Genomic DNA, 25,346 nt, shown 5'->3' with positions numbered 1-25,346 from the left:
AGGTTAGATGATGTTCAGAAGTGCACAGGTTTGAACCTGTTTGAACCAGGTTTGAAAACTTATGCTTATACTTATGCTTGAACCTTTGCACTTAAGTTAAACAGAATTTTAATGATAAACAGTTTCACCACGTGGCAATAACACTTCATTTTGTGCAGCTTTAATTATTTTTGAGTAAGAATAAACTGAGTTAGAACTAAAAAACATAAGAAGCAGCTCGAAATCTTCGTAGCTCTTCGGGACAAATATTGTCTCCATAGGCTTATAGCCTGAGACTTTTATTGTGAATTCACCGCCGTTGCTCTTCCTGCTGTTAACGCGCTGCGTCTTGACGCAGCGGGTGGCCGCTGGTGAGTTAGGAGGAGACGGAGAGATGCCATGACAGCAGCATCAGCGAGCAGCGCGACCACCGGCAGCATTTTGTTCGGTCTATGATCCGCTTCCTTTGGGTCTGAACCCTCCGGTACCGGGAAGCCTCTCATGTTTTGTCCGCCCTGCAGTGCGTCAGTGCGGGTTTTAATCGGAGAAGAGCAGCGGGAGGAGCGGCGGCAGCATCAGGAGCATAGGTAGGAGCTGCAGGGGGGTGAGGAGGAGGAAAGGGCGTGGAGGAGGGAAGCGGGTACGGGAGTGTTTGTCTGCCTGTGAACCCGTCTGTCTGTCTGTCCGTCCGTCACTGCCTTGTGTTCCCCGTTACCGTCTCCTCTCTGCGGCTCCAGGCGGAAGAGGCTGCATCTGCTCGGCTGGCGAGAATGAGGCGCTGAGGCCCGCAGGGTTGTTCCTGACGAGTCTCTTCGGTTCATCAAGCATCCACCCTGTGTGAGTGTGTGAGTAATTCCGGGTGTGGCTCGGTTCAGGTAAACTGGGCTGAACCGGGACAGGGATGAAGATGATGAGGAGGAATAGGTTGATACGCTCCAAGGACACTTCCTGTCAGGCTGCAGGGCCCCATCACCTGACTGTCATCATTCATTCCTTTTAATTGCCTTCCTGCTCCATTAATGTTATTATTATTATTATTATTATGAATATTATTATTATTAATATTATTATTAATAGTAGTATTTAGTCTCTGTCCTGGCCAACTATTAAGGTGTCTCAGGGAAAAACACTGAACCCTCAAACCTCAGTCACAGAGGTATGACAAACCAGGATATCTGAATTTGAAAATCTAAAAGCTGTGGTTTCCAATCCTGTCCTCAATTCCACAATTGAGCTGAGTATTTCTTCAGAAACATTGAGATGATAACCAAGAAATTCCACAGAACTCTGTAAGAAACAGTGTACCTCCACAGCTACATACTAAAATTTCCAATGCTACCTTGTTGCTGTACGCAAACAAAACATTATTCCCTTGACAACTGTGTGGCAAATAAGGGCAGTAATGTGATGTCGCTGTTGTCATCGCTACGCTTATTAATTTACCTAACCATTAAAGAAACACTGACTAGAGTAAAAACAAAAGTAGAACAAACAGAGAAATCTCCTGTTGGCTCATACAACCCCGGACCTCATTTTACAGGGTTCCACACTACCCACTACTGACTATCTGGTCCAGGTGTGTTCAGTCAATCAAGATGGTGCCGTCCAGACTCTGATTAACTGAACACACCTGGTCTAGGTAACCAGCAGTGGGTAATATGGGAATTATTATTCACTGTCAACAAGATGCAGAGGTCGAGAGAGGTGGAAGAATGGGTGCTTGCAGGTGAAACATGGTGGAGGGTCTGTTGTGGCTTTTGCTTGGTTTCTGACAGTCTAAAGTGATGGGCTCATCAATACTTAAAAGTACAGACAGGAAAGGGTCTGAAAGAATCCTGTTTTATTTTTCACTCTGACATTGACTTCAACCACATTGTTAATGCAGTAAAATTATAATTTAAAAAAGATCAACAGCCAATCAAACACTGTTTATGACTGGTCTGCACAGAGTCCAGCCCTGAATATCATAGAGACAGAATCTCAGAGGTGCTGTTCAGTGGAAATTGGACTTCTTGTAGTTCCTCATCATTCTCTGACCAACTGGGTTTGAGACACAGGCCTGTAGAGGCACCATGAGGTCACCTGGACTTTGGAAAGTGCTTAAGTAACCTGGTTTACACTGAACACTGTTTCCTGTAGAAGCAATTTTGTTTTAAAAATACCAGTTTTTAATATTGTGTACATATTTATCATATAGATAAACAAATCAATTTTCTTATTATATCTTAATGAAAGGAGCTAGAAATAAATGTGGATTGTCATTAAAAACAGCAAAACTGAGACTTTGTCCAGCAATTTATTTTCTCTGGGAAATGTTTGTTTTCAATGTGATGTCCTCAGTCAGCTGTCACCCAAAATATGATAATAAACGCTGTCAGATACAGAGCCTCACAAATACGAAGAACAAAAGTCCTGCTGCTGCTTCTCTTAGAGCAGTAAAACAAACTGACCAAATAAACAAAACAGAGAAAACTAAACAGATTGCAATTAGTTAGATGCTCATCTTATAAACAGGACAAATTAAATGATTATTAAACTTTTAATTAGCTCCTCCATCAGTCCAAGTCTTCAGATGATATTTGAGGAATCGGTAACAACAGATCCTGATAACTGTAGAGTTAGGCTTACTCATGTCTGGAGGTCCAACAGTTATCTACTCCAGAGCTCATTGTATGTATGAAAAACACTGAACAACATGAAGCAAAACATTCTTTTTCTTGACAACTGGTTAGGCCAACTTCAAAGGCAGTTATATGATTTGATTCATTCATCATCGGAACACCTATAGATACACTCCTTAATTTACATAACCTTTCAAGACACAGTGACTACAGAAAAAACAAAAGCAGAACAAACAGAGAAAACTCCAGTTTGCTCATACAATAACTAAGAATCCAGGAAAGTGCTTCGTGGGATTTAACTTAATTGAAGGGTGCACACAAAAAGTAACTAATGAAGTACTGATTAATGAATGCTTACTAGTTTGAGATTCGGAGCTAACGAGGAACGAAGGATGTGCTCACTACAGATTCATTCATTACATCATTCATTGTAGTAACTTTCTGTTCTGTCTGTTTCTAGTTACAGTGATTTTGTTGTTCCAAGCCTGCACACAACACAAGGTGAATAAATCAGGTCTAGCAGAATGTGGATCAGGTTCTTTCCTCTCTCTCTGTCTGGACTCCTTTTCCCAGGATGCTCTGGGGTTTCCCTGCAGGCCTGTGAAGATGAGTGTGACATCATGGTTCCTGGTGAGCAGCTCGGGCACTCGACACCGCCTCCCCAAGGAGATGATCTTCGTGGGCCGAGAGGACTGTGAGCTGATGCTGCAGGTGAGACCCAGAGACCTGCTTGTGGTCCAAATCAGTTTCGTCCAAGTTACAGAGAACCTGCAGTTTTTCTGTTGCATTCCAGTCAACATCACTCAGAGCAATGTTATGATTATTATCCTGATTGGTCTTTATCTATATAGGATGGTTTGCAAATTAATCACAGTTCTGCTGACTGCTGGTCTGGTGGTAAAGGTGTGAATGTGTCTCCTGTCTTCAGTCTCGCAGCGTGGACAAACAACATGCCGTCATCAACTACAATGCAGCTACAGATGAACACCTGGTGAAAGACCTGGGAAGCCTAAATGGGGTGAGAAGCAAAAATACAACACCAAAAACAACATGACAAATAATAATTATTTATTTGTATTTGTTAGTAGTAGCTCTTCTTCTCGAAGTCCCCACATGACCAACAGGATTATTTGTATCTGCATATAAAACAGAAATATGACATAGTTCATTTTGTGTGAATTGTTCTTGTTGTCCATAGACGTTTGTGAATGACCTGAGGATTCCTGATCAGACGTACATCACCCTCAAACTGTCTGACATCATTCGATTTGGATATGATATCCTTCAAACCCAGCAGAAATGATTATTCTGTGTGCTCCTTAGTCAATAACTTCTGTGTTTTTCTTAACATACTCTCCACATACTCATGTCTATGTTCTGGAAAAGAGTCAACACAAAGTCCCAGAGGAGGCTCTGAAGGTCCGTTTGTGTCATTGTATGAATGCTGCAGGGTTCTCTTGCTACACCCACAAACCTCTGCTGTGTGCCTGTGGTAACTGTTTATGTCCAAGGAACAGCTTTTGTTCAGAAGTTGACCGGGAAATGTTTAAGCTCACAAGTTGTGCTGACAGCTGGTCTGGTATTAAAGACGTGAAAGTTTCTTCTCTTTGTTGATGACTGTACTATTGGTCTGTGGTCGTACTGATATTCCCTACCTCCTTTTAAAACACACAGCAACCAGAAAACCAGCCCATATTATTCAATTTAGATGAACTAGTACAACAGTACATTTTCCAGTATTCTCTGCTTTCAGTGTATATTTGTTGTTTTAGCATGAGAAATACAGCAGTCAGCTGCAAATGAGCCTGAAGGCTTCAGAGAGTAAGAAGATGGACCTGGAAGACCGAGTGAGACCGGAAAAAATACAGATTTCCAAGACTTTGACCCAAGGTATTATCCAGTCTTTTTCTCAAATAATTCACATTCACTTTCATCTTACAGTACGACAGTATTACTGCAGTGCTGCAGTTATTACAGTATGGAGTTAAGGGTTTATTCTTTGTCCCGTGTTGTCTTCAGTGTCTCAGCATTACCATGGGATGTTTATATTTTGTGACAAATTGCTGTGTTGGTGCTAAACCTGAGGGTTTCATTTCTGATGATTTTCAGCTGTTTTTACCATGTGACATGATTAGTACAGACAGCAAAATAAACACAAAAGTTTCTGACCAAATATGTCAACATCATGTTTGATGGAAAATGTGCCATGAGGTGTTAAAACATTGTTTTAAAATTTAAAGGAGCCTCAATGAAAATCAAAATCACATTTAATACGTTACTGTTTGTTGCAGAGGCTCCGATGAGTCGACCCACTCCTCTGTATGGTCAGCCATCCTGGTGGGGGGAGGAGGACTATGGCAATAAAGTTCAGACCAGCGATGAGCCTCATCCAGGTAAAAATAGATTTTATATTTTATTTCTGTAAGGCCTGTCACATCAGAGCGTATTACAATATACGGAGGAATATGTTTGCAAAAATTAAAATTTAAAGGAAAATAGAAAATGTACACTAAATAATTTTTATTTAATAATTATTAGTTTATATTTGTATTTCTCAGGTAAATCAACCATAAAAAAATGCCAAAAAGAAAAAATAAATTTTACATTTTACAAATTATAAAACAATTTTATTTTCTTATAGTTGTAACTTTTCCACCATTTTATTGTGAATAACAATAACATCAATATAAATATTACAGTGAATCTCTTTAGTATTTATTATATATAAATATTATGCATCAAATATATTATACATTATAGTAAAACAAATATTAATAACAGTCAAATAATAAATAAAATAATTAAAAATGATATAAATGATTTTGTTCATTGATCAGCCACATTACACCACGTGGTGGTTTTAATATAAATATATGTACATTACAATACAGTATTTTCTTAGTGGAGTACTTTTAATTTAGCGCTTTCAATTGAACGTAGATAATCTGCTTAGTACCTTTACTATTTAATTCAACTTTATTTATATAGTGCCAATTCACAGCAAAGTCATCTCAAGGCACTTTACAGAATAAATTCAAGACTATAAAGATGTATAGAGAGAACCCAACAATTCCCCCTTGAGCAAGCCATAGGCAACAGTGGAGAGGAAAAACTCTCTTTAATGGAAGAAACCTCCAGCTAAACCAGGCTCAGGGTGGGTGACCATCTGCCCTGACCGGTTGGGGTGAATGGAAAGTGAAAAGAGAAAAGAAAAGAGCAACAAAATCAATAACAATACACTGGGCAGGTTGGTAGGACCAGTAGCTGCACACTGGAAAACACACAGCTTCAAAGCCGGGGACACCTGCAGAAAGGGACAGAGAGGGAGACAAAGACAACTACAGGAGAAAACACAGAGTTAATGTCATACAGTGGTGACAATTGTTGGGTGAGGGGAGAGGAGAGAGGGACAAGAGGAGCAAAGGAGCTCAGTGCATTGAGGGTTGGGTCCCCCAGCAGTCTAAGTCTATAGCAACATAACTATAACTAACTATAAACTTTATCAAAGAGGAATGTTTTAAGCCTACACTTAAAAGTAGAGAGGGTGTCTGCCTTTTGAATCTGAACTGGGAGGTGATTCCACAGGAGAGGAGCTTGATAGCTAAAGGCTTTTCCTCCCATTCTACTTTTGGAAATTCTGGGAGCCACAAGTAGGCCTGCATTCTGAGATCGAACTGGTCTATTGGGATGATATGGAACTATGAGGTCTTCTATATATGATGGAGCCTGACCATTCAGAGCTTTATATGTAAGAAGCAGGGTTTTAAATTCTATCCTAGATTTTATAGGAAGCCAATAGAGAAGCTAGTGAAGGTGAAATAAGATCTCTCTTGTTAATTCCAGTCAGCACTCTTGCTGCAGCATTTTGGATTAATTGCAGGCCCAGGAATAACTGGGGCATCCTGAAAGTAGAGAATTACAGTAGTCCAACCTATAGGTAACAAATGCATGGACTAGTTTTTCAGCATTACTTTGAGAAAGGATGCTCCTGATTTTTGCAATGTTCCGTAAGTGGAAGAAGGCTGTTCTAGAGATTTGTTTTATGTGAAGTAAAGGACAAATCCTGGTCAAAATAACTCCAAGGTTCCTTGCAGTAGAACTGGAGGCCAGACTTATGCCAACTAGAGTAACGATATGGTTGGACATCATATCTCTGAAATTTGTGAGCCCAAATACTATGATTTCAGTTTTATCTGAGTTTAGAAGTAAAATTTGTGGGACATCCAGGCCTTTATAACTTGTAGGCATGCTTGAAGCTTGATTAACTATTTTTTTTTTTTTTTTTTTAAATCTGGTTCCATAGATAGATATAGCTGGGTATCATCAGCATAGCAATGGAAATTTATTGAGTCTTTTTCTAATAATGTTGCCTAAAGGAGACATATAAATTAAAAAGTATTGGTCCTGACACAGAGCCTTGTTGAACTCTATAGCTAACCTTTGTGTGCATGGAGGATTCATCATTAACGTAAACAGATTGAAGTCTATCAGATAGATAAGATTTAAACAGCAGTTCCTTTAATCCCAATTTCATGTTCCAGTCTCTGTAATTAAAATGTTGTGATCAATCGTATCGAATGCAGCACTATGATCTAGCAGAATAGGTATGGCGACTACACCAGTGCTATTTCTGTACTATGATGAATTCTGAATTCTGACTGAAGTCTTCATACAAATTATTCCTATACAGGTGGTCACATAATTGTTTTGCTACTCCTTTTTCAAGGATTTTAGAAATAAAGGGGGGATTAGATATTGGTCTGTAATTGGCTAAAACACCTAGGTGAAGACAGGGTTTTTTAAATAGTGTTTTAATTACTGCTACCTTATAGGCCTGTGGTACATAGCCTGAAGCAAATGATGAAAGAATAATTTCTTTGTTTACAGCTTTTTAACTTAATGCTGTATAGTCTTGATTATTAAGTTTGTGTACACAGTGTACCACATATTGTTGTGCATGCAGCTGTGTATGTCCAGACTCAAAGTGGCCATGCTGACCCTGTTTTGTCCATCACAGTATTAAGACCACCAGTACTAATGTTGTTTATTTCTGAATAGTACCAGGATGTGCTGATTTTTTATTTATTTTTTTCGGTTTCCATCAAAAGTGCACAAAGACACTGCATCTGTTGATCCAGATTTTTGTGGATCTCTGTCAGACTCCCAACCAAAGACTGTCTTCCCTTCATACCACCGTGAACCAAGCTACTTTGAGATCCCTACCAAGGACTTCCAGAAACTCAAAACGACAGGGACAGAGCTCCATGAGATCCCAACCAAGGACACAGAGACACCCCCAGCCCCATCCTCTCCTCCCACCCCGACCCCACCCGTTGTTCAGAGCCATGCTTCCTTCACCATCGAGTTTGATGACTGCATGCCCGGCAAGATCAAGATCAAAGACCATGTCACTAAGTTCTCCACCCGCCAGAGGAAGCAGCAGGCTCCACCTGCCAAGACAATCATCTCCGTTGCACCTGCTGAGGTGATGTCAGCAGAGAGCAAGGTGGCTGATTGGCTGGTGCACAGTGATGTCAGCATGATGAGGAGACGCCCAACTTGTGAAGATGTTTACAGCACCAAGAGTGACCTCGCTGTGAACATCAAGACGCTTAAAGGTCAGTGTGTGTTTTTTGAATGTTGATTATTTAAGTCATTCATCAGTTTCCTTCTTCAAACAGGTGTTTGTTTTTTTCTTTTCATTGCTATAGAAATTAGATTAACGACCGATTTTATTACTGCTTTCAACTAGTTTCCTTTGTAAATCTTAGAGATACCAAAAAACAGCTTAAACTGTTTATGTGATTTTCAGTGAGATCGGAAGGACTGTCTTCAGGAACTCATTGATAAATGGAGTTTTGATGATTTTGTTGCTGTTATCAGGTCATCATCATGAAGATGGAACCCAGAGTGACTCAGAGGACCCGGTTCTCAAAGGAAGGAGGAGTAAATCCCATCACTCTGTCCAATCCAAACAATCAGAGCTTTCACAGCAGTCCATCCAATCAGGTCAGTCCACCCACAGTCAGCCGCCTTCTCCAACACAGAAGCCCCACCAGCCGCTGCAGTATTCTCCACCTAGACCAGACCCAGTCTTACCTGAGGCCCCAGAGCGGCCCCTGTCCCAGAGCCCTCCTCAAGCTCCATCCCCCTCTATAGAGGTGTCCAAGCAGGGGGGCTCAGAGCACCTCACCCAGCAGGCTTTCATTATTGAGTTCTTTGATGACAATCCGCGCAAAAAGCGTTCACAGTCTTTCACACACAACCCGGCCCACACTGACTCGTACTCTACCCTGAAAGCCAAGCTGGAGCGAAGGAAAGGTGGTGAGAGGCCAGCCTCTGTCCACGGCCACATCCCTCCGACCCAGCAGGTGACTGTTCCTCTAAAGGGTCACGGCCAGAGTGGCCCCCAGAGGTCGAGCTCTCTGAAAAGGGAAAAGACAGAGGGGGAAGTGGGCTCGTCAAGTTCCTCCTCACGCTCATCCTTGGGCATCATCATCAGACCTTTCGGCAGCGTCGGGAAAAAGTCCAAGCTCGCCCAAGAGTTTCCTGCTGAATTCCTTAAGGATTCAAAACAGGATGTCTTACCAACGAGGGATAAGACATCACCTCCACCAATGTCTGCACCACCAGTCATGGTGTCACCTCCTCATGCAACAATTCCCTCCCCACAAGAATCTCCAGGACCTTCTTCAGTCTCTTACCCCTCCTCTCCCTTACAGCCTCCAGCAATCTCAAAGTCCTCCATCCTTCCCAGCACTACTGGCCAGATCGCCTCTCCAGTCCACTCCACTGGGCCCCCAGACTCTCAGATGCTGCCCCTCAGCATTTGTGGGGGAGACCCCAAAGGTTCCCAGCGGATGGTGAAGAATGAGGAGGATGATAGTTTGAGTGATGCCGGGACCTACACTATTGAGACAGAGTCACAGGATAAAGAGGTGGAGGAGGCTCGCAACATGATTGATCAGGTGAATTCATAGTGACTATAAAGTAAGACTCTAAGGTTTGTTAGGAGCATGGGTTCTTCAAAACCAACAGTTGGTGGAAAAATAGTGGAGCTGTTGAGAAAATGACTCAGGTCAATGTAACAGCTAACAAAATAGAAGCCACTCAGCACTCAGTCAATAATTTGTTGTTGACATAATGCGTATCCACATGAACTGTTAATGAGGTAACAGAAGTAAAAGATAAACAAGCTTTCATTTATTTTTATTTGTAAGGCTTATAAGAGATAAAAAACCTACCCATCCAAACATTTAATTTTGTGCCAAACTCCTAAATTGTCCAGTCTGCTCTGAAATGAAAACTACTGAAAATAAACTGCAGAAGGTGAAAAGAATCTTTTTTTTAAGGTGAAACATGCTCATGTATGCTGAATGTGTTGCCACTTTAGGGATGCATGCAACCTCTTGTCCTTTTTGCTCCTTCCTGTTCCTGTTGCTGTTGTCTTGCCCCCACTTCATGCATGCCCTGTGCTCCGACAGGTGTTTGGTGTCCTTGACTCTCCAGAGTACAGTGGTGTGAGCACAGCAGTGTATAGACCTGTAATAAATGATGGAAAGGACGAGCAAACTAACGTGCCTTGTGATGGTGGCAGTGTGGACCCATTGCATGGCTTTATCCCAGCTGCTGTCAGCAGCCATCCAGCAGGCCCCATTCAGGTAAAAAACCTTTGGGAAACCGAATCAGAACCTGGAAACGTGTAGCATGTTTTGATCCGAGTGCATGAAGACTGGAGTTATTATTCCCCCAGTTTCCATCTTTGAAACATTTTAAACTTTTTAATAATCGAACAAATCAGTTCTGTTCAATTTAGATGATTTTGCACAAAAAAGCAGAAAAAAGAGACAACAACATAGCGGACTTTCCCAAACATGCAAACAAATTTAAGATTCAAAACAGAAACAACAAAATAAAAAAGAAAAACATCAATATATTATATTATATATATTATATATAATATTAATCAGGATGCAAATCCTCCTCCTCCTATTTGGTCCCACATTTCAATGTTTTCATGTTCATCGTGTTCTGTGTTCTAGGTTCCCTCCAGTCATGCAGCAGGCCTGGAGGGACCAAAGTGGATTTCCCACTGGGCCAGTCTGGCAGACAGCTATGCGGAACCCAGTTCCACTCCACTTCAAGGGGAATGTCTGGAAGGTGCTTTTGAACTTCTCTTTTTTGTTACAAGAGAACACAATTTTCAACACAAGTTTCAAAGCTTCTTTTTGAAAGATAATCGTTAAACCTATTGATACTATCAGAACAGAAGCATTAGTGGACCCGCATTTACTTTTTGGTAATAACAAAAACATTTATCCTCTCTGTTTTGCTTGTATTGATTTAATCATTTGATTTAGAGAAGTTGTAGAAGTTACATTATTCACAATGGGGAAAAGAAATTTGAGAAATATCCAGCTTTAACTGAAAACAGCACAGTGTCCTCTTCCACAATGTGTGATCTGCAAGAGAAAACAGATTATGCAGATTCAAGTTTCAGGGTGAAAGATAGATAGCATTGTTGGACTGAAAATGTTTATTATTTAACATACAAATTAAGTTCCAATGATATGAAAATCTGATTGTTTTGGTAGATTTGCACTTGATGATCCGGTCGATGGGAAGTTACAGCTATGACAACTCGGAGTCAGAATCCAGCCACAGCTCCAGGACAAGAAGACTCCTCCCCCAGGTGCCTCAAGAGAAGCTGGAGAGTGTTACCCCGAGTATCCTGATCCGCCATGAATACCAAGGCCAGGAACCCTTGGACAGAGTCACAGGTTCAACCCGGCCTCATGATTCCGCCCAGCGCCTGTCCGTTCAGGACGATGTGGATCCAGACAGCTTAAGTGATGCCAGTCGCTCAGATGACACACCCCTTGTGGAGAAAACAAAGACAATGCAGGCCAGGGTTGAAGCTACATCTCTAGGGGTGGTTGGTCCTCAGTTTAAAGGTCAGGAGAAAGTTTCTCCATCCACCAAATCCACTTCCTTCTACATTGGATCTGAAGACTACCCAGCCATAGCAGACCAGGACCGGAGCCCGGTACAGTCTGAGAAGACCCGAGACCTGCCAGCAAAAACTCCCCCGACCACTGTCCTGATCCGACACTTGAGTGGACACGAACCCAGAAGGACAGGAGTCAAACCCAACAGCTCTGCTCCAAACCTCCAAACACAGGACAAGGATTCCATCCCCTCTAAAGACATTTGCATGTCATCCTTTGTTCGGCAGGAGAGCTTCACCAAAGATCGGCCTAGCGACACCATCAAGATGAAGAAGCTTCCCCATATCTCCAGCCACCCATCCCTCAGAGACATGGAACAGAGAAGGCAGAATATCCATGACACGCAGTTATTTATTCAGGAGGCAGAAGCAACTATGTCCTCCCTGGACACCAAGCTTTCCTCATCTGGCTCTGGTCGCAGCTCTAAGAAAGGGGGCTCCTCTAGTCACATGGACGACTCCCTTTCTGGTGAGTCAGATGTGGACACAGCAAGCACTGTGAGTCAGGTGAGCAGCAAAAATGCTCCGGTCAGCTCTGCTTCTAAAAAGCGCCCCAACATAAACAGCCTTCAGAAGGAGAGGTCCTCTTCTAGTCCATTAATTCAAGAAAAGGGACGACAGCTTTCTGCCCGTGAGCGTCTTTCTGAGAAACGCAGAATCCAGGCGACTAACGAAGCCTCAAGTAAAGCAGAGGCAGCAAAGCGGTTCCAGATGCGCCGCAGTGCAGGCAACCGTGGTTCCCTGGATCTGTCTGAGGGTCAGCAGCTTTCTGGTCCACACTGGTCTGAAACAACATCCTCTGACCATGAAATTTCTCGTCCATCCACCCGCAGCAAGAAAGTCATCACTCCTATTCTGAAAGAAGACAATGGAAAGACTCAGAAGACAGTTTCTCAGCAGGTTTTGACACGTTCCAATAGTCTGTCAGCACCACGGCCAACTCGGGCATCTATGCTTCGTCGAGCACGACTTGGTGAGGCCTCAGACAACGAAGGTGCTGAGACTGACAGAGGCTCCCAGAATTCTGATCATATCACTGCACCTGCAAAAGTGCCCACTGATGGGAAAAAACTCTCCAGGCTGGATATTTTGGCGATGCCAAGGAAGAGGACCGGCTCGTTCACAGCTCCCAGTGACAATGAGACCTCCTCCACAGGCCGGTCCAGTTTATCCAATCGTAACTCAGAATCTGTTGTCACCACCAGGAAGACATCGGTGGGTGACTCCCGGCAGGCAGCCAGCAGAGGGAACAGAGCTCCAGTAAAGCAGTCCCTGAGCCGTACCCGGTCCAGTGGAGCCAAGTACCCCAGCAATGGTGAGTCCTGACCATGTGTTTTGAAAAATGCATAATGTTTTTGGTCATGGGTTGTCATCTTCAGTATGTTGTGGCCAGATTGTCTAATTGTCTTAGTAGTGAGGCTTTTATTTTCACAATCACATCTGCTGCTTAGAATTTTTGTTGATCCAGGACACTTTGTTTATTCTGCTGTTGCCTTGATTCATATGGTCAGTTTTAATTTTAATCGAAGCACAGCAAACACTCAAACTAATTTCAAACAAACCCAAATGCCTGGTGGTGGTTAACAAAATCCTGCACAGTGGTGACATCAATTTGAATGTATAAATGATGTTATTTTTCATACAGGATGTCCAGCAGTCAGTGCTGTAAGATGACCCTTTAAAGTAAAGAAAGATGTAAATAGAAATGTTGCCACATTACTGAAACATAAAGGAAGATGTTCAGACTTCCTACTGGGATGTGAAGGAAGGTTTCAAAACCAGGCTTTGTTTTAGTATTCTCTCAGGAATGTCTGCCCTTTCACCATCTTTGTGGATCATGTCAGATTAACTGCTGTCCAGACCCTAGAGTCTGCTGCTGTTACCATGGCAACACAGCTCCACAGCATCAGTCTCTGGCATCCTGTTTGGAGGACACATTCATATATATCCTGGCTGCCACTAAACAGTATTAGGGCAAATTCTCTGTTAGTGCTCAGAACAATTATGTCTTTGTGGTCCTTGAAATCCACCCAATCCAAACTGATAACATCAGAGATGAATTTAACACTTATCCTGTTCAGGGTCACAGGGCGCTGCAGTCTATCCTGGCTGTCACTGGCTGAGAGATAGGGACCACCATGGACAGGTCTCCAATCTGTCTCAGGGCCACAAAGAGAGATACACAGACAGACAACCATTCAAACACACATTCACACCTATAGGAAATTTTGAGAATGAACATGCATGTGTTCAGACTGTGGGAGGAAACTGGAGGAAACCCACTCAAGCACGTAGAAAGCATGCAAACTCCACACAGAATGGTCTGTGATTTGAACCAGGGACCTGGAAACACCCGTTTCATTTTCACGTTTCAATTGGTTTCAAGCATCTAATTTATTAGTAGTACAAACTTTACCACTACCTGCAGGGCAAAAACCTCTAAAGATCTTTGTTTATATGTTTGTCACACCAGTGCTCCCTGGTAATTGTAGTTTGTGTCAGTCCTAAGGTTGTTATGGATCCAGCAAGTAGTTTTTTTAAATCTCCGTATGTCATTGATTGTATGAATAATTCAACCTGACAGTCAGTGATGCTGTGAGAACTTGACTGATATTAAAATCTGTGGTAAAATGTCTGCAGGTTCCCGTCTCAGGCAGACTGGCTCAGACTTATCCTCATCCTCTGAGGAAGAGTACGACACCTATCCAGGAACTGCTAAAGGTAATCGCTCCTCCCATCCTTCCACCTCTGCCCAGACGCCCCGTGGACAACGAACTGCTGCCACTAGATCCAAGTCTGTCTCCGTGGAGACAGAGGAGGATGAGGAAAATGAGGTGGACCCCTACCAGAACTGGTCCACACACAGCGCTGAGATCGCCAAGTAAAAAAAAACATTTACAATTGACTTCTTGTTTTCCTGCTATTGGCTGGTCGTTAGTAACAGGTGTTGTTCTCAATACTCCATGTTGACCTTTTGTTTTTCCCCTGCAGGCTCAGTCAGGACTTGGCTAAAGATCTGGCCATCCTGGCAAAGGAAATCCACGATGTTGCTGGTGATGGGGACTCACCCAGCTCTGTCATGGGCACGACCATCTCTCCCAGCTCACTGCCCAACACTCCAGCCTCCACCATCTCTGCCAGGGAGGAGGTGGGACATGATAACAACAGGATGCAACAAACATCCTCCTCACTGCCTCATCCACCAAACATAGCACAGCTTCCCAAACTGTGAACACACCACATGACATACAGACCTGATTAGAGCAACATGTTTATAATCAATGAGTCTGCTCTGTGACATAGATTTTTCTGTTGCCTTGTTTTGTGTAACTCTTACTTTAAAGTTACATTACAAGTTTACATTATAAAACTGTTCTCCTTTATGATACAGGTCTTCTTCCTGAATTTAATATCTAGAGTTTTAAAACCTCAAAATTGAGCTGTTTGATGAGCTCCTGGTTTCCGATTGATTGGCAGGAGCTTCTTCATGCTTTGGATTCTCATGATTCATTTCTCTGTTCTGCTGCTCAGACGCCATCTTTTTCATATTTCCGTGGGGTTCGACCATCTCAGGTGTCTAGCTCTGACTCATCACTCCTCCTACTCTTTGATTGGTTCTCCTCCATTATCATCTCACCCCATCATCACTGATCCTAACACTCCCCTGTCACCAGTGTTGGATTGTTCTGTAGCACATTTGATTTTTGAGAGTTGTACCAGGCGGTTTGGTGTGGAAGATTTTTATAAACAAAACTACTGTTAGCCTACTGAAACCAATCTGCAGGTTGGAGGTGACAAACAGGTGCACTGTGATGAGAAGCCAGTCTAAGCCAACGGCGTTAGTCTGCCTAACCTATACCTGGTATACCCTCCTGGACTTTTCCCTACCCTTAAGATTTTTGCATTTGTGGGTCGGTTGAGTCCCAACTAGGCCCTGTTATCACCCAAGCCACCAAACAGCCAAATTATTTCTACCCCACACTACTCTGCATCAAATTACACCTCTATTTGAGCCATGCCTGCCCCTCTACTTGACCCTAACCCAACATCTGGTGGAACCATTCTTTACAGTACCCAAAACTTAACCTACTGTACCCAATCCAAGACTACTGTACATGAATTAACTCAACCCATGACCAACTCTACTACACCCAATCCACCTATGCTCTGCTAACCCAACTATACTCTACTCTACTGAACTCTCTGTTCCCTTCTACCTTTAAATTATTTACCTACTCACTCCCAGACTCACATGCATTTTTTTCTCACTCAGTAGTTTTGCTCTTATAAATCTTCATATACCCTGCACATTTAATGAACTGGTTTCACTGGCTTTGGGTCAGTTCATGGAGCTTTAGCTGGTGACCAATAAGATCCTCCTGCACTCCCACGTCTCGCTGTTGTTAATGCACTGTATCCCAGCAGTACTAAAATTCACTGCATACACTGTTGCCCTCCACCATTGCAGCTGCATGTTGACTTGGTGCATGTGTTCACAGAGCACCGCCATCACTGAATGGTTGCTCGCTGGTTTAATAAAGAATATTCAGAGGTTGGATTACCAGAGCCAGACTCCTTCTACTCTCTTTCCAGCTGGTCCAACATATCCCTGAGGCCAGTTTAAACTACCAGAAGGTTCCTCCAGGTTCTGCTGTCATCTCGGACCTGGACGCAAACATGAATGAGCCAGAGAGCGGTTCTAGGCAACGCCGTCCGTGGAACCGCGAAGAGGTCACTGTCTAGTCCCATTGAGGCCACATTCATACTGCAGCTCAGTGTAAAACCATTCTGGATTAAAGCTTTAAATGTTATTCAGGATCATTTTAGTCAGTGTGAAAAATTCATCACTAAAACTCAGACATGGTTGATTTTATGGTTTTAATTTTAGTTTATAGATAGTAAGTTACACCGTACATCTCCTAAAGAACATTTAAGTTTCTATGAAAGTCTCTATGCTGAGTCTCTATGCTAACAAAGCACCACAAAACTTATGGTAGTTTATTTGTCATGATATGGAAATGAACAATTTTAATATGTGCTGGACTAAAAAATTCATACTTAAAAAAACTACTAAAATATAATCAAGACTTAAAAAACAAACAATAAGTATTGTAAAAACTAAAGGTAATGAGACCATATGTAACTGGGTTTCTGATGATTTGTTCTTGTCAGAAATTGAGTTAAAATTTTAAGATCTATCTTCAGGTTGGTGCTAGAAACAAGAAATCAATGAACGTTAAGTGAATCAATAAACGTTAGATGTTCCTTCTTTAAAGGTCAGGGGCAAAACCAAGAGGAAATGTCTTGTATGTGGACTGGAGTGGTTGACTTAACGATTCCTTGGCTCTTCCGAAGATAAACTGCAACATCAAAAGACAAGTTATGTAGAGAAATTTAGAGTTGTGCCTGAATAACTGCAGTGTGAACAAATTCAAAGTCAAAGTCACGACTGCAACTGCTGCAGTTAGTTTTGGTGTGCTGGGAAAATTCAGTGTAAACTGCTGTTGATGTCAGTGTTGGTGCCATGTCACATGCTTCTGTTCATCATCAATCATGTGAAATCTTTCAGGTGATTCTGGACAACCTGATGCTGAATCCAGTCTCACAGCTATCTCAGGCAATCCGGGAGAACACGGAGCAGCTGGCTGAGAAAATGAAGTAAGAAGCATTTTTATTGTATTTTTATTTATTTTTTTCTGGTTTTAAGATCGTCAGACAAACCTGAGCAATGTTTGGGCTTTTTAGGAAGATGTAGAAATCTAATTGGAGGCTGCACAACTGCAGACTTCTTTGAAGTCTTGTTAAACCAAATGGTCTTTGGTTTTTAGTCCAGTCTGTGGACATGTTGACACGCAGTAATTACTATGCTTCTATTTTGTAATCATAATAAACCTGCATTATGTTGATTCAGGGTTTTGTTCCAGAACAAAGCAGAGGTATGGGAGGAGATTGAGGCAAAGATCAATGCTGAGAATGAAGTTCCCATCCTGAAAACGTCCAACAAGGTTCTTCTCAAAATTCATTAGTTGTTCTTAATAATGTACATGGTTTAGTGTGAACACAGCACCAACAATCTGCTCTGGTTTCTTTGAACTCACAGGAAATTACCTCCATTTTGAAAGAGCTGAGGAGAGTCCAGAGGCAGCTGGAAGGTACATGCAGACTTGTGTTTAATGTTTATTTTAAATTGTATTCACCTTTATATCCAACTTTGTTTATCAGGACTTTTTTTTCAGTAATACATACAATATCAGTTTCATGAATAAAGACAAACAATTAACAAGTAAAAATGCTAGATATTTATACACAGAGGGTGACTTCTGAAAGGTAACACTTGGAGGAAGGTCTGCTTACTTTCAATACATTGTTTCAACAAATCTGAGCTATAAAATCAGCCACTAAATGACATAAACATCGTTACATCATCGTAAACATCATCGTAAACATCATTTACATCGTTCAGAACAGTAAATTACAGTATCATTTGCATAGACTTTATTGTTTATATGTAAAAGATCCAAACTAAAGTAAAAATAAAATATTTAAATTAAATTTCCCCAGATTTGGCCTGACACCTTTGGTCACTTGTAGACCACATCTGTCTGACGAGGACTTTTTTTTTTTTTTTTTTTTTTTTTTTTTTGCACAAAAACTTTAGTTAGACAAATACATGCAGCCGCAGAGTGATGCTTTTTACGCAAAGTTTACTAATTTCCAGCCTCTATGCTAACCTAGGGTATGTTGGGGATTTTGTGTAATACTTTGTTTTGGTCTTGTTTTCCTATTTACGTTACTTTGATCTAGCGTGTATCTGAATGCATTTATCTCTGTGAAAGTCTTTGTTGAAAGTTATTAAATTTGACACAGATTGTTTAAAATCCTCTGGTTATTGCTGTAGTTATAAACACCATTGTGGAGCCCGGAGGGAGTCCTCAGACTGCAGCTGTTGAGACATCATCTCTTGTTCAGTCTCGTCCATCTTCGAGGGAGAAGAAATCAACCTCAAAACCCCGTGGTACCCCCTCAAGCTCCAATGCCAATGAAAGCACCAAACGACCACCTCGTGGACCTGATGGGGCCCACTATATGGCCTGAGCAGGCCACCGTAGCACCTCTGGATAGTAACTGTGCATCCACACCACTGAAACGAAAACTTGCCTCTGTCCACTGCTTAGTTTGACCCTGATGATTAGTGGCTGTAAATATAGATCAACACTTAATAAGTTAAGAACATAATTAGCTTCAACACGTTCACCAGCAGGCCTTTGTAAAGCCGAACTCCTGGTCTATCATGGCTGTGGTTTGTAAATGCTTCTGCTTCTTTAGGTGGCCATATTATACAACATTCACATTTAGATTGTGAGATCATCTCCATTGTTTGAATCAAAACATTTAGCATATTTAAATTTTTTGGTGTCCCCTTTCCTTTCAACACTGATCTGGATTGTGTCCACAAAGCTTCTAAAGGGTTTCAGTTGTGGATCTATAGATAATAGGGCTGAACTTCACTGTGTTGCACCTCATTCAATAGATTGGGGATGCAGGGAAGAGGCACAGGTTCAGTTTACTGTCTTGAAAGACCAGCCTACATCTTTGCGTGTCTGCTAGAGGAGATCATCCCTGAAATGGGGCACAGAGACCAGTTGCAGACACCAAGACTAATGCTGCATTCATGTGATATGTGGCTGTAAAAATTACTTTCAAACTTCTGAAGGTACTTTCTAAAGAAAACTCTGATGATGACATCATCTGAAAACCAAACAGAAGTTAGAATCCTCCACATTCATTCCAAAATAAATGTCCAAGCCTTTATAGCACAATTTTTAACCCAAACACAACCAACTGTGCAGGCACACTTTTGTCTGTTGTAACCATGAGAATCCATTCCATTGAAACAGGAAGAATCAGCAGGTGAAGTGTCTCTCATCGTAGAAAGTGTCTGGTGGTGTGGATGCACTGAATCTGTCCAAAGCAAACTCCTCCTTTATTTCTTGTCAGCAACAGATGCATTTTGAGTGTCAGTAGAACTGCTTCCACACTGCACAAGCGCAACAAAATTTAATCCTATATACAAAAAGAAGCAGCTTTTACCGCAGTAGTATGTGGATGATGTACAAAAATATATTGATAAATTCTGTAATTTGATAATCTGTTGTGTCACATTTGAACAGGCGATAGATTGTGTCTTTCTGTCTGTATTCATGAAAAGAAAGTTGTAGCTTTCTGCCGTCAGAAGGTCGTGTGCTGCTTTGATGCTTCAGCTTTACAGACAGGAAACGGCCGTCTGTAAAACTATAAAAGATGTAATGTTATATTTTACTTAATGTTTGAGCTCTGCTGCCTGTCCTGTAACTGTCAGGCTCTATTTTTTTTGCCATCTCGCTGTGATTGTGCGATAACTGTGAAACTGCTTCAGGTTCCCTGCAGATGAATGTTGTGAGCTGAATGTCGGAATGAATTAACACGATTCAGGTGTTCTTCAGTTGGTAGAGTATCACAGGGTCAATTATTCGATCCCTGGCTCCTCCTGGTCGTACGTTTGAGTTGGTCTGGAGAAGACACTGAAGCCCAAGCTGTAGCATAATGAATGGCAGGTGTTCTAAGTAATTTTCCATTTCCTCTGACACGTTGTGTTGCCCTCTGCTCCAGCTTCTCCCTGATCTGATCACGACTTTGATAACGCCACTAAGGTGACGTTCAGAGGATTGGTTACATTCACTGAAGAGAAAGAAAATGGTGAATGTTCCTTTGTAATTATGACCTAACACCTCAAATGTGCACAGTGATTTTAATAATTATGAGCTAAAGATCTTGTGGTGAGAATTCTGTACTTATGAGATGCAAAGTCATACATACAAAGCAGAAGAGTTGCAGTCTCTACAGATTCAGTGTCATTAAAAGTAAAAGAAGCAGGAGGTGAACGACTAAGGAAGAAACTGTAACATCCCTATGTTAGCGTGTCTTAGCTCCAGATTCCAAAAATTCTATTAATGTTTTAGATGTTCACATGACGTTTCCAAGCTGCAGATCTGTGTCGTGTCAAAGCTGATTCGAGTCAGAGTGAAGAATGTTGTACCGTGAGAGTGACTAAAGCATTGGAGCACACTGTATTTATAATTCCCTAAAGCCTCATCAGCCATATTTAAACCTCCTCTAGCAGATTCAGCCATTGGCTATATGAACAAAGTCTTTACTGTTCAACCTTGTAGGACAACAAAGTTTAAAACTGTAGAGTATTTGTGCGTGTGTGTTTAGTTTGATACAGCAGCTCGAGCTTCAGTGTGAAGAGATCAGATATATGATCACTGATCAGAGATCAGATGATGTTTGGCAGGTCCAGGATCTGTTTAGCCTGATTCTGATGAAGAAACTGAAGTAGGATCTTCCCAGATCTGCTTTCAGTCTTTGTGCTGATCCGGACTAACAACAACCTGGACTCTGATCTAGAATGAGAGGGTTGAGCTGAAGTGTTTAGCTAGAGAAACAGGATAATTTAGAGTTTTAGTTTGAAAAGTTTTGTGTAGCGTAAGGCAGGTGACACTTAGAGGCTACTTCACCAAATGTGCACTTTTTTTATTTGTCACACACCTGGTGGAAATAGGTTGAGCTGAGATTGTTGTGGCTTTTTTTATTTCACACTCCTTGGTTTCTTTGCAGCCTTTGAGAATGTATCAGTTATTAATCACCTGCCCACAACAAACCTGATTGGCTGTTGCATTGATGATGTAACTGCTGCTCTTACAGGTGATTGGTGGGTTGGGGCTTCCTGCAGTATGTCTTTTACTTTTTGTTCCAGTGCATGAGAAGCTGTAGAAACAGGCTAAAGCAAACCAAACTTTGTTTCCTGTTATCCAAAACTTTTTTATGCATCTGATCATGTGACTGTGTTTCTACTGGATTCAGACCCTGCTAAGTTACTTATTCAGTTCCAAAGATTCGCACATCTCTCATGTGTTAGTCATCAACAGGATTTCTTTATATCATCACCTCATTTGTAATAAACAGATGTCATGCACACTGACATGTTATGGGTTTTTTTTTTTTTTAAGCAGAGCAGAGTTTTACACCAACAACAAGTTACAGCTCAGCATAATTGTGAATGTGATTGACACAAACATTTGATTATTTTAACAAAACTGTACCAAAGAAACACTTAGGATGCAGATTTTCCCTGGACATTATCCCACAGTGAGGACAGGTTGAAGGGTCCAGTAGCTGACCCTTACTGGTGCTCAGTGAAAAGAATGAAAGACAGAAACTGGACCAGACTGCAGCAGAGAGTTTATAGCTGGCAGAGAAATCTTCAGACAAATGTCCACAAGGGGACATTGAGACAGGACTCCAAAGACCAGGCAAGGATCCAAAAGACACAGAGATTACAGGTGAGTGGGGACAGGTATGTTTATAAAACAAAGACAGTATCTGATCGTTGGCAAACTGACACAAATACATGAAGGTGATAACGTGTAGTGTTGATGTTACCTGTGGATCAGAGACAACACTGGTCAGAGCAGACGAACAATAAACCAATGGAGACAACCAAAACAGTCGCTTTCTGATCTCTGACAAACAAAGAGTCACGTTTTATAACGAAGAGACCAGCTGCTCATTTTACACCTGACCACTGTCACATGTCTGACCGCACTCCTCTGACCTGCAGGTGGGGCTACAGTTGAGGAGGCCCCGCCCTCAGCACCTTCACACCGAATGATTGAGAATAAAAGAGCCATATCTGTCAGGAAGTTTTAAATCCACCCATCATCTGCTGCTCTGGCTTCACCTCCTCTGCAGGTACACCTGCACCTGGCGAAAAAAAAAACACCTGGTGACATCACTGGCTCAGGTATAATAGAAACACAAGGTAAAGCCATTCTTTCAATGTGTTTCTATTTAAGGTGATTACCCCCACCTGTCACATGGGTGTGTCCCTCTGTGACACTACTGCTGACATCATCAGGAGGCCAGCGCAGCTCTCCACTCTCCACATTTCCTCCATCTATCGGCTCCACCACAATGGATGGGAGATGCCTGGAAAGTTTGGGAAAATTCTCCACACAGTCTGGCAGCCCCTGGAGAGGAAGAGTGGAGCAATCAAACGATTGTTGCTGACTGCAGGGGAACACACCAGATTCTAGGACAGCTGGTTTTGTGTGGAGTCTTACCTGGAAGTGATCTATGTCTTCGCCAGAGGCTCCAGAGATTTCACAGGTGTTCATCACCTCAGTCATCTGGGCCAATTACAGAACAGAGAAATAGGAAGCTGTCAAGAGACAAAAAGGTCTGAAACATGGTGCGTTTTTTTTTTTTTTTTTTTTTCTTGGCAGCTGGGACTTGTTTTTTATTCTGCTGTCACTGTCAGAGGTGGAAGGTTCATCCAGTGTGACATTCAGGAGAATATTTATATTTTATTTTAAAATATAATTTTGTTGTCACATGTATGAAGTAAGACGTCACCTTCAGTCTTACGTGAAGCATTTATGTCTACATCAACATGAAAAACCCACAGTGCAGATTTTACATCACTGATGCTGCAGACCTGCACCTGTGAAGGCAAATCCATGGAAATCAGCACAGCCTGCCACAGTGCATTATGGGATACATGACATCACACAAACAGCCTGCTGCCAAGAACATTGCAACCTCAGAAAGTCAGGTTTCATCCCCCAGCAGTGACTTTCAGGTATTTTCCCCTGACTTCTTCATAGGGGTCATTTCAAAATCAAGAACAGTTCTTGATAAAACTCCAGAGTTTGCTAAGAAGGTTTTAGGAGTTCTTGAAACATGTTGTCCATGGGGTTACTTAAAATTTTTTATAGGTTTAGTTTCTGAGAGGTTTAACATTCTTATTGAGAACAGGATCCATGGTTCTTTATAGTTCCGGGGTGCTCTATTGGTGTTTACCCTGAACAATTTATTTATTATATTTTACTTATTGTCTGTGTGATCTAAAAAAGTTGCAAATCAGATCCAGGTCCGGAGAGGTTCTTCTTCAAATTAAAGGGTCTGAGATTTTTCACAGACTTTTATGGTTCTAAAAAGCAAGAATGTTCAGGTTTGGATATAGAGTTCTTCAGAGAGCTCGGGTGTTTATGAAGGACTTTGCTGTACCCAGGTTCTTAACAGGGGTCCAGAGTTCAAAAAGAAACAACCAGGGCTTATTTAAAAGGTTCAAGGGTTTCTGGCAGACTAATGAGAGTTACTGAGCATGTTACAGAGTTCTTCACAGCGAAATAAATCCTCAGAGCTTTAAGTATAAGAAGAAATACTATAGTGTAGAAATATATGTTCCCGTCTCTCTGCACTGTGTCCAGCAGAGGGAGCTGATGTTCAAACAGACAGACGGAGTTTTCTCTGAAGGTTAATTGTTCATCTTTGGAAAATATAATGATATTATTTAACTTACATGTTCAAAATGGTACATAAGCAAAGGTACAAAAACATTAAAGTATAAAGTAACAAAAGAACATTTACCTTTATTCATTTAGCAGACGCTTTTATCCAAAGCGACTGACAAGTGAGGTACAAAGCAGCAGAAATCTAAGTCAAAGAAAAAACATCAAGCAAAGTCCTATCAGAAGGTGTTTCCATTTCATGAGATGCAAGTGCAAGAAAGAGCAGAAAGGAAGTTTTTTTTTTTTTTTTTTTTTTGTAGATTTAGGTGTATAAAACTAGAAAGAAACTACAGTACTAAAACTACTCTGCAGAATTTCCCATTAGAATTACTGATGCATTCATGTGTTCACCCCTTTCATGTCCTTATATTATCCTGAAATTATATGTAATACATTTTATTTATCAGACTATGAAAGTAATTTTTAGGTAACTGTAGTACAAAGTATTTTTGTTAGAGTAAAAAGAGTAAAAATAATATAAAATGGAAATACTCTTGTAAAGTCCAAGTACAGCAAAGTTGTACTGAAATGCTGTTTCCAGCCCTGCTGTATAATGCAGTGCAGGTGAGACAGGTGAGATCAGATGAGACAGGTAAGACAAACCCTGTGGAAACTCCTGGATAATTTAACACCATCGCTAAACTTTTTTTATTTCCCAAAGAACAAACAGACCCTGAACACATCACGGCTCTGTCACCATGACAACGGACGCGTTATTAGATTAATTTTGGAACTTCTTTTACTTCCTGTTCCAATCACAAATGTCTGAACCTGAACCTGGATCAGATTTACTTTCAGACTCAGTTTTTTTAGATCAGTATTAATGTCTTTACAGCCACAATCACACATTTTAATAAAGACGTTACTACACTGAGCTGTGTGCCACTGGTCCAACATGTCCAAATATCATCCACAGCCAAACAATCAACCCCTTAAAGTAAAGTGATGAAGAAAAAGATGACGCACCTGTTGATTTAGATGAAGAAGAGTTTTAGAGTTTGATTCTCAGAGTTTCATGTGTGAAGCTCGATGACCAAACACTCGAGTGCTGCTGCTGCTGCTGTTGTAGCTGCTCTTAGGTCAGATTCAAGTGTGTGTGTGTGTGTGTGTGTGTGTGTGTGTGTGTGTGTGTGTGTGTGTGTGTGTGTTTTGCATGTCGTCCTGATTTGACTCTGCTCAGATTTTTTTGTGTCGTCTCATGAAGGAAAAACACAGTAAACAGTTAAAACCAGAGAAGAAGGAAGTAGACCAGATGTAAAATTTAATCAGTCTGATTAAAAAAGTAAAGGGGTCTATGAAGAATTTTATTGTTTTTAATTGTTAAGGTAATTCCGCTTAACTTTAAGC

General features: G+C 41.4%; 2 protein-coding genes across 12 annotated transcripts; one reads left to right on the top strand and one right to left on the bottom strand.

Annotated features, from left to right (window-relative positions):
- Positions 1 to 315: 315 nt before the first annotated feature.
- cep170bb (centrosomal protein 170Bb) lies at positions 316 to 21,628 on the top strand. 8 transcript variants are annotated; one of them, XM_067481182.1, is made up of 21 exons: positions 316 to 566; positions 717 to 816; positions 3,174 to 3,311; positions 3,529 to 3,618; positions 3,799 to 3,880; positions 3,964 to 4,019; positions 4,373 to 4,490; positions 4,892 to 4,993; positions 7,709 to 8,218; positions 8,484 to 9,568; positions 10,085 to 10,261; positions 10,643 to 10,760; positions 11,195 to 12,922; positions 14,248 to 14,488; positions 14,599 to 14,755; positions 15,139 to 15,180; positions 16,201 to 16,338; positions 17,177 to 17,265; positions 17,519 to 17,612; positions 17,708 to 17,759; positions 18,506 to 21,628. In XM_067481182.1, the coding sequence occupies exons 3-21, from the start codon at positions 3,207 to 3,209 to the stop codon at positions 18,700 to 18,702; spliced, it is 5,181 nt and encodes a 1,726-aa protein (XP_067337283.1). In that variant the 5' UTR covers positions 316 to 566; positions 717 to 816; positions 3,174 to 3,206; the 3' UTR covers positions 18,703 to 21,628. The 8 variants fall into 8 exon arrangements, 6 of the variants coding, with proteins under 6 accessions (XP_067337283.1, XP_067337285.1, XP_067337282.1 ...); XR_010911173.1 differs by lacking the exon at positions 717 to 816 and having other exon boundaries at positions 17,532 to 17,612; positions 18,506 to 18,592; XM_067481184.1 differs by lacking the exon at positions 717 to 816 and having other exon boundaries at positions 7,760 to 8,218.
- A 243-nt stretch (positions 21,629 to 21,871) lies between these two features.
- LOC137102113 (protein LBH-like) lies at positions 21,872 to 25,141 on the bottom strand. Of its 4 annotated transcripts, none has more exons than XM_067481285.1 (6): positions 24,966 to 25,141; positions 24,079 to 24,144; positions 22,770 to 22,835; positions 22,517 to 22,676; positions 22,262 to 22,404; positions 21,872 to 22,089 (listed from the first exon to the last, which is right to left on the bottom strand). In XM_067481285.1, exons 3-5 carry the CDS (start codon positions 22,833 to 22,835, stop codon positions 22,343 to 22,345), a joined length of 288 nt encoding a protein of 95 aa, XP_067337386.1. In that variant the 5' UTR covers positions 24,079 to 24,144; positions 24,966 to 25,141; the 3' UTR covers positions 21,872 to 22,089; positions 22,262 to 22,342. The 4 variants fall into 4 exon arrangements, with proteins under 4 accessions (XP_067337386.1, XP_067337383.1, XP_067337385.1 ...); XM_067481282.1 differs by having other exon boundaries at positions 22,262 to 22,410; positions 24,966 to 25,128; XM_067481284.1 differs by lacking the exon at positions 24,079 to 24,144 and having other exon boundaries at positions 22,262 to 22,410; positions 22,770 to 22,867; positions 24,966 to 25,129.
- Positions 25,142 to 25,346: the final 205 nt, after the last annotated feature.

This window comes from Channa argus, chromosome 17 (genome assembly GCF_033026475.1).
Source record: "Channa argus isolate prfri chromosome 17, Channa argus male v1.0, whole genome shotgun sequence".
NCBI classification, from domain to species: domain Eukaryota; kingdom Metazoa; phylum Chordata; class Actinopteri; order Anabantiformes; family Channidae; genus Channa; species Channa argus.
This window is presented reverse-complemented; position numbering and strand designations above follow the sequence as displayed.

Coding starts and splice junctions, on each gene's coding strand:
- LOC137102113 (XM_067481284.1), bottom strand. CDS start 22,835: ATGACTGAGGTGATGAACACCTGTGAAATCTCTGGAGCCTCTGGCGAA. Junction 22,677..22,769: donor AAGACATAGATCACTTCCAG/GTAAGACTCCAC, acceptor CTTCCTCTCCAG/GGGCTGCCAGACTGTGTGGA. Junction 22,411..22,516: donor GGGACACACCCATGTGACAG/GTGGGGGTAATC, acceptor TTTTTTCGCCAG/GTGCAGGTGTACCTGCAGAG.
- cep170bb (XM_067481181.1), top strand. CDS start 3,207: ATGAGTGTGACATCATGGTTCCTGGTGAGCAGCTCGGGCACTCGACAC. Junction 14,489..14,598: donor CACAGCGCTGAGATCGCCAA/GTAAAAAAAAAC, acceptor TTTCCCCTGCAG/GCTCAGTCAGGACTTGGCTA. Junction 17,266..17,518: donor CAGCTGGCTGAGAAAATGAA/GTAAGAAGCATT, acceptor ATGTTGATTCAG/GGTTTTGTTCCAGAACAAAG.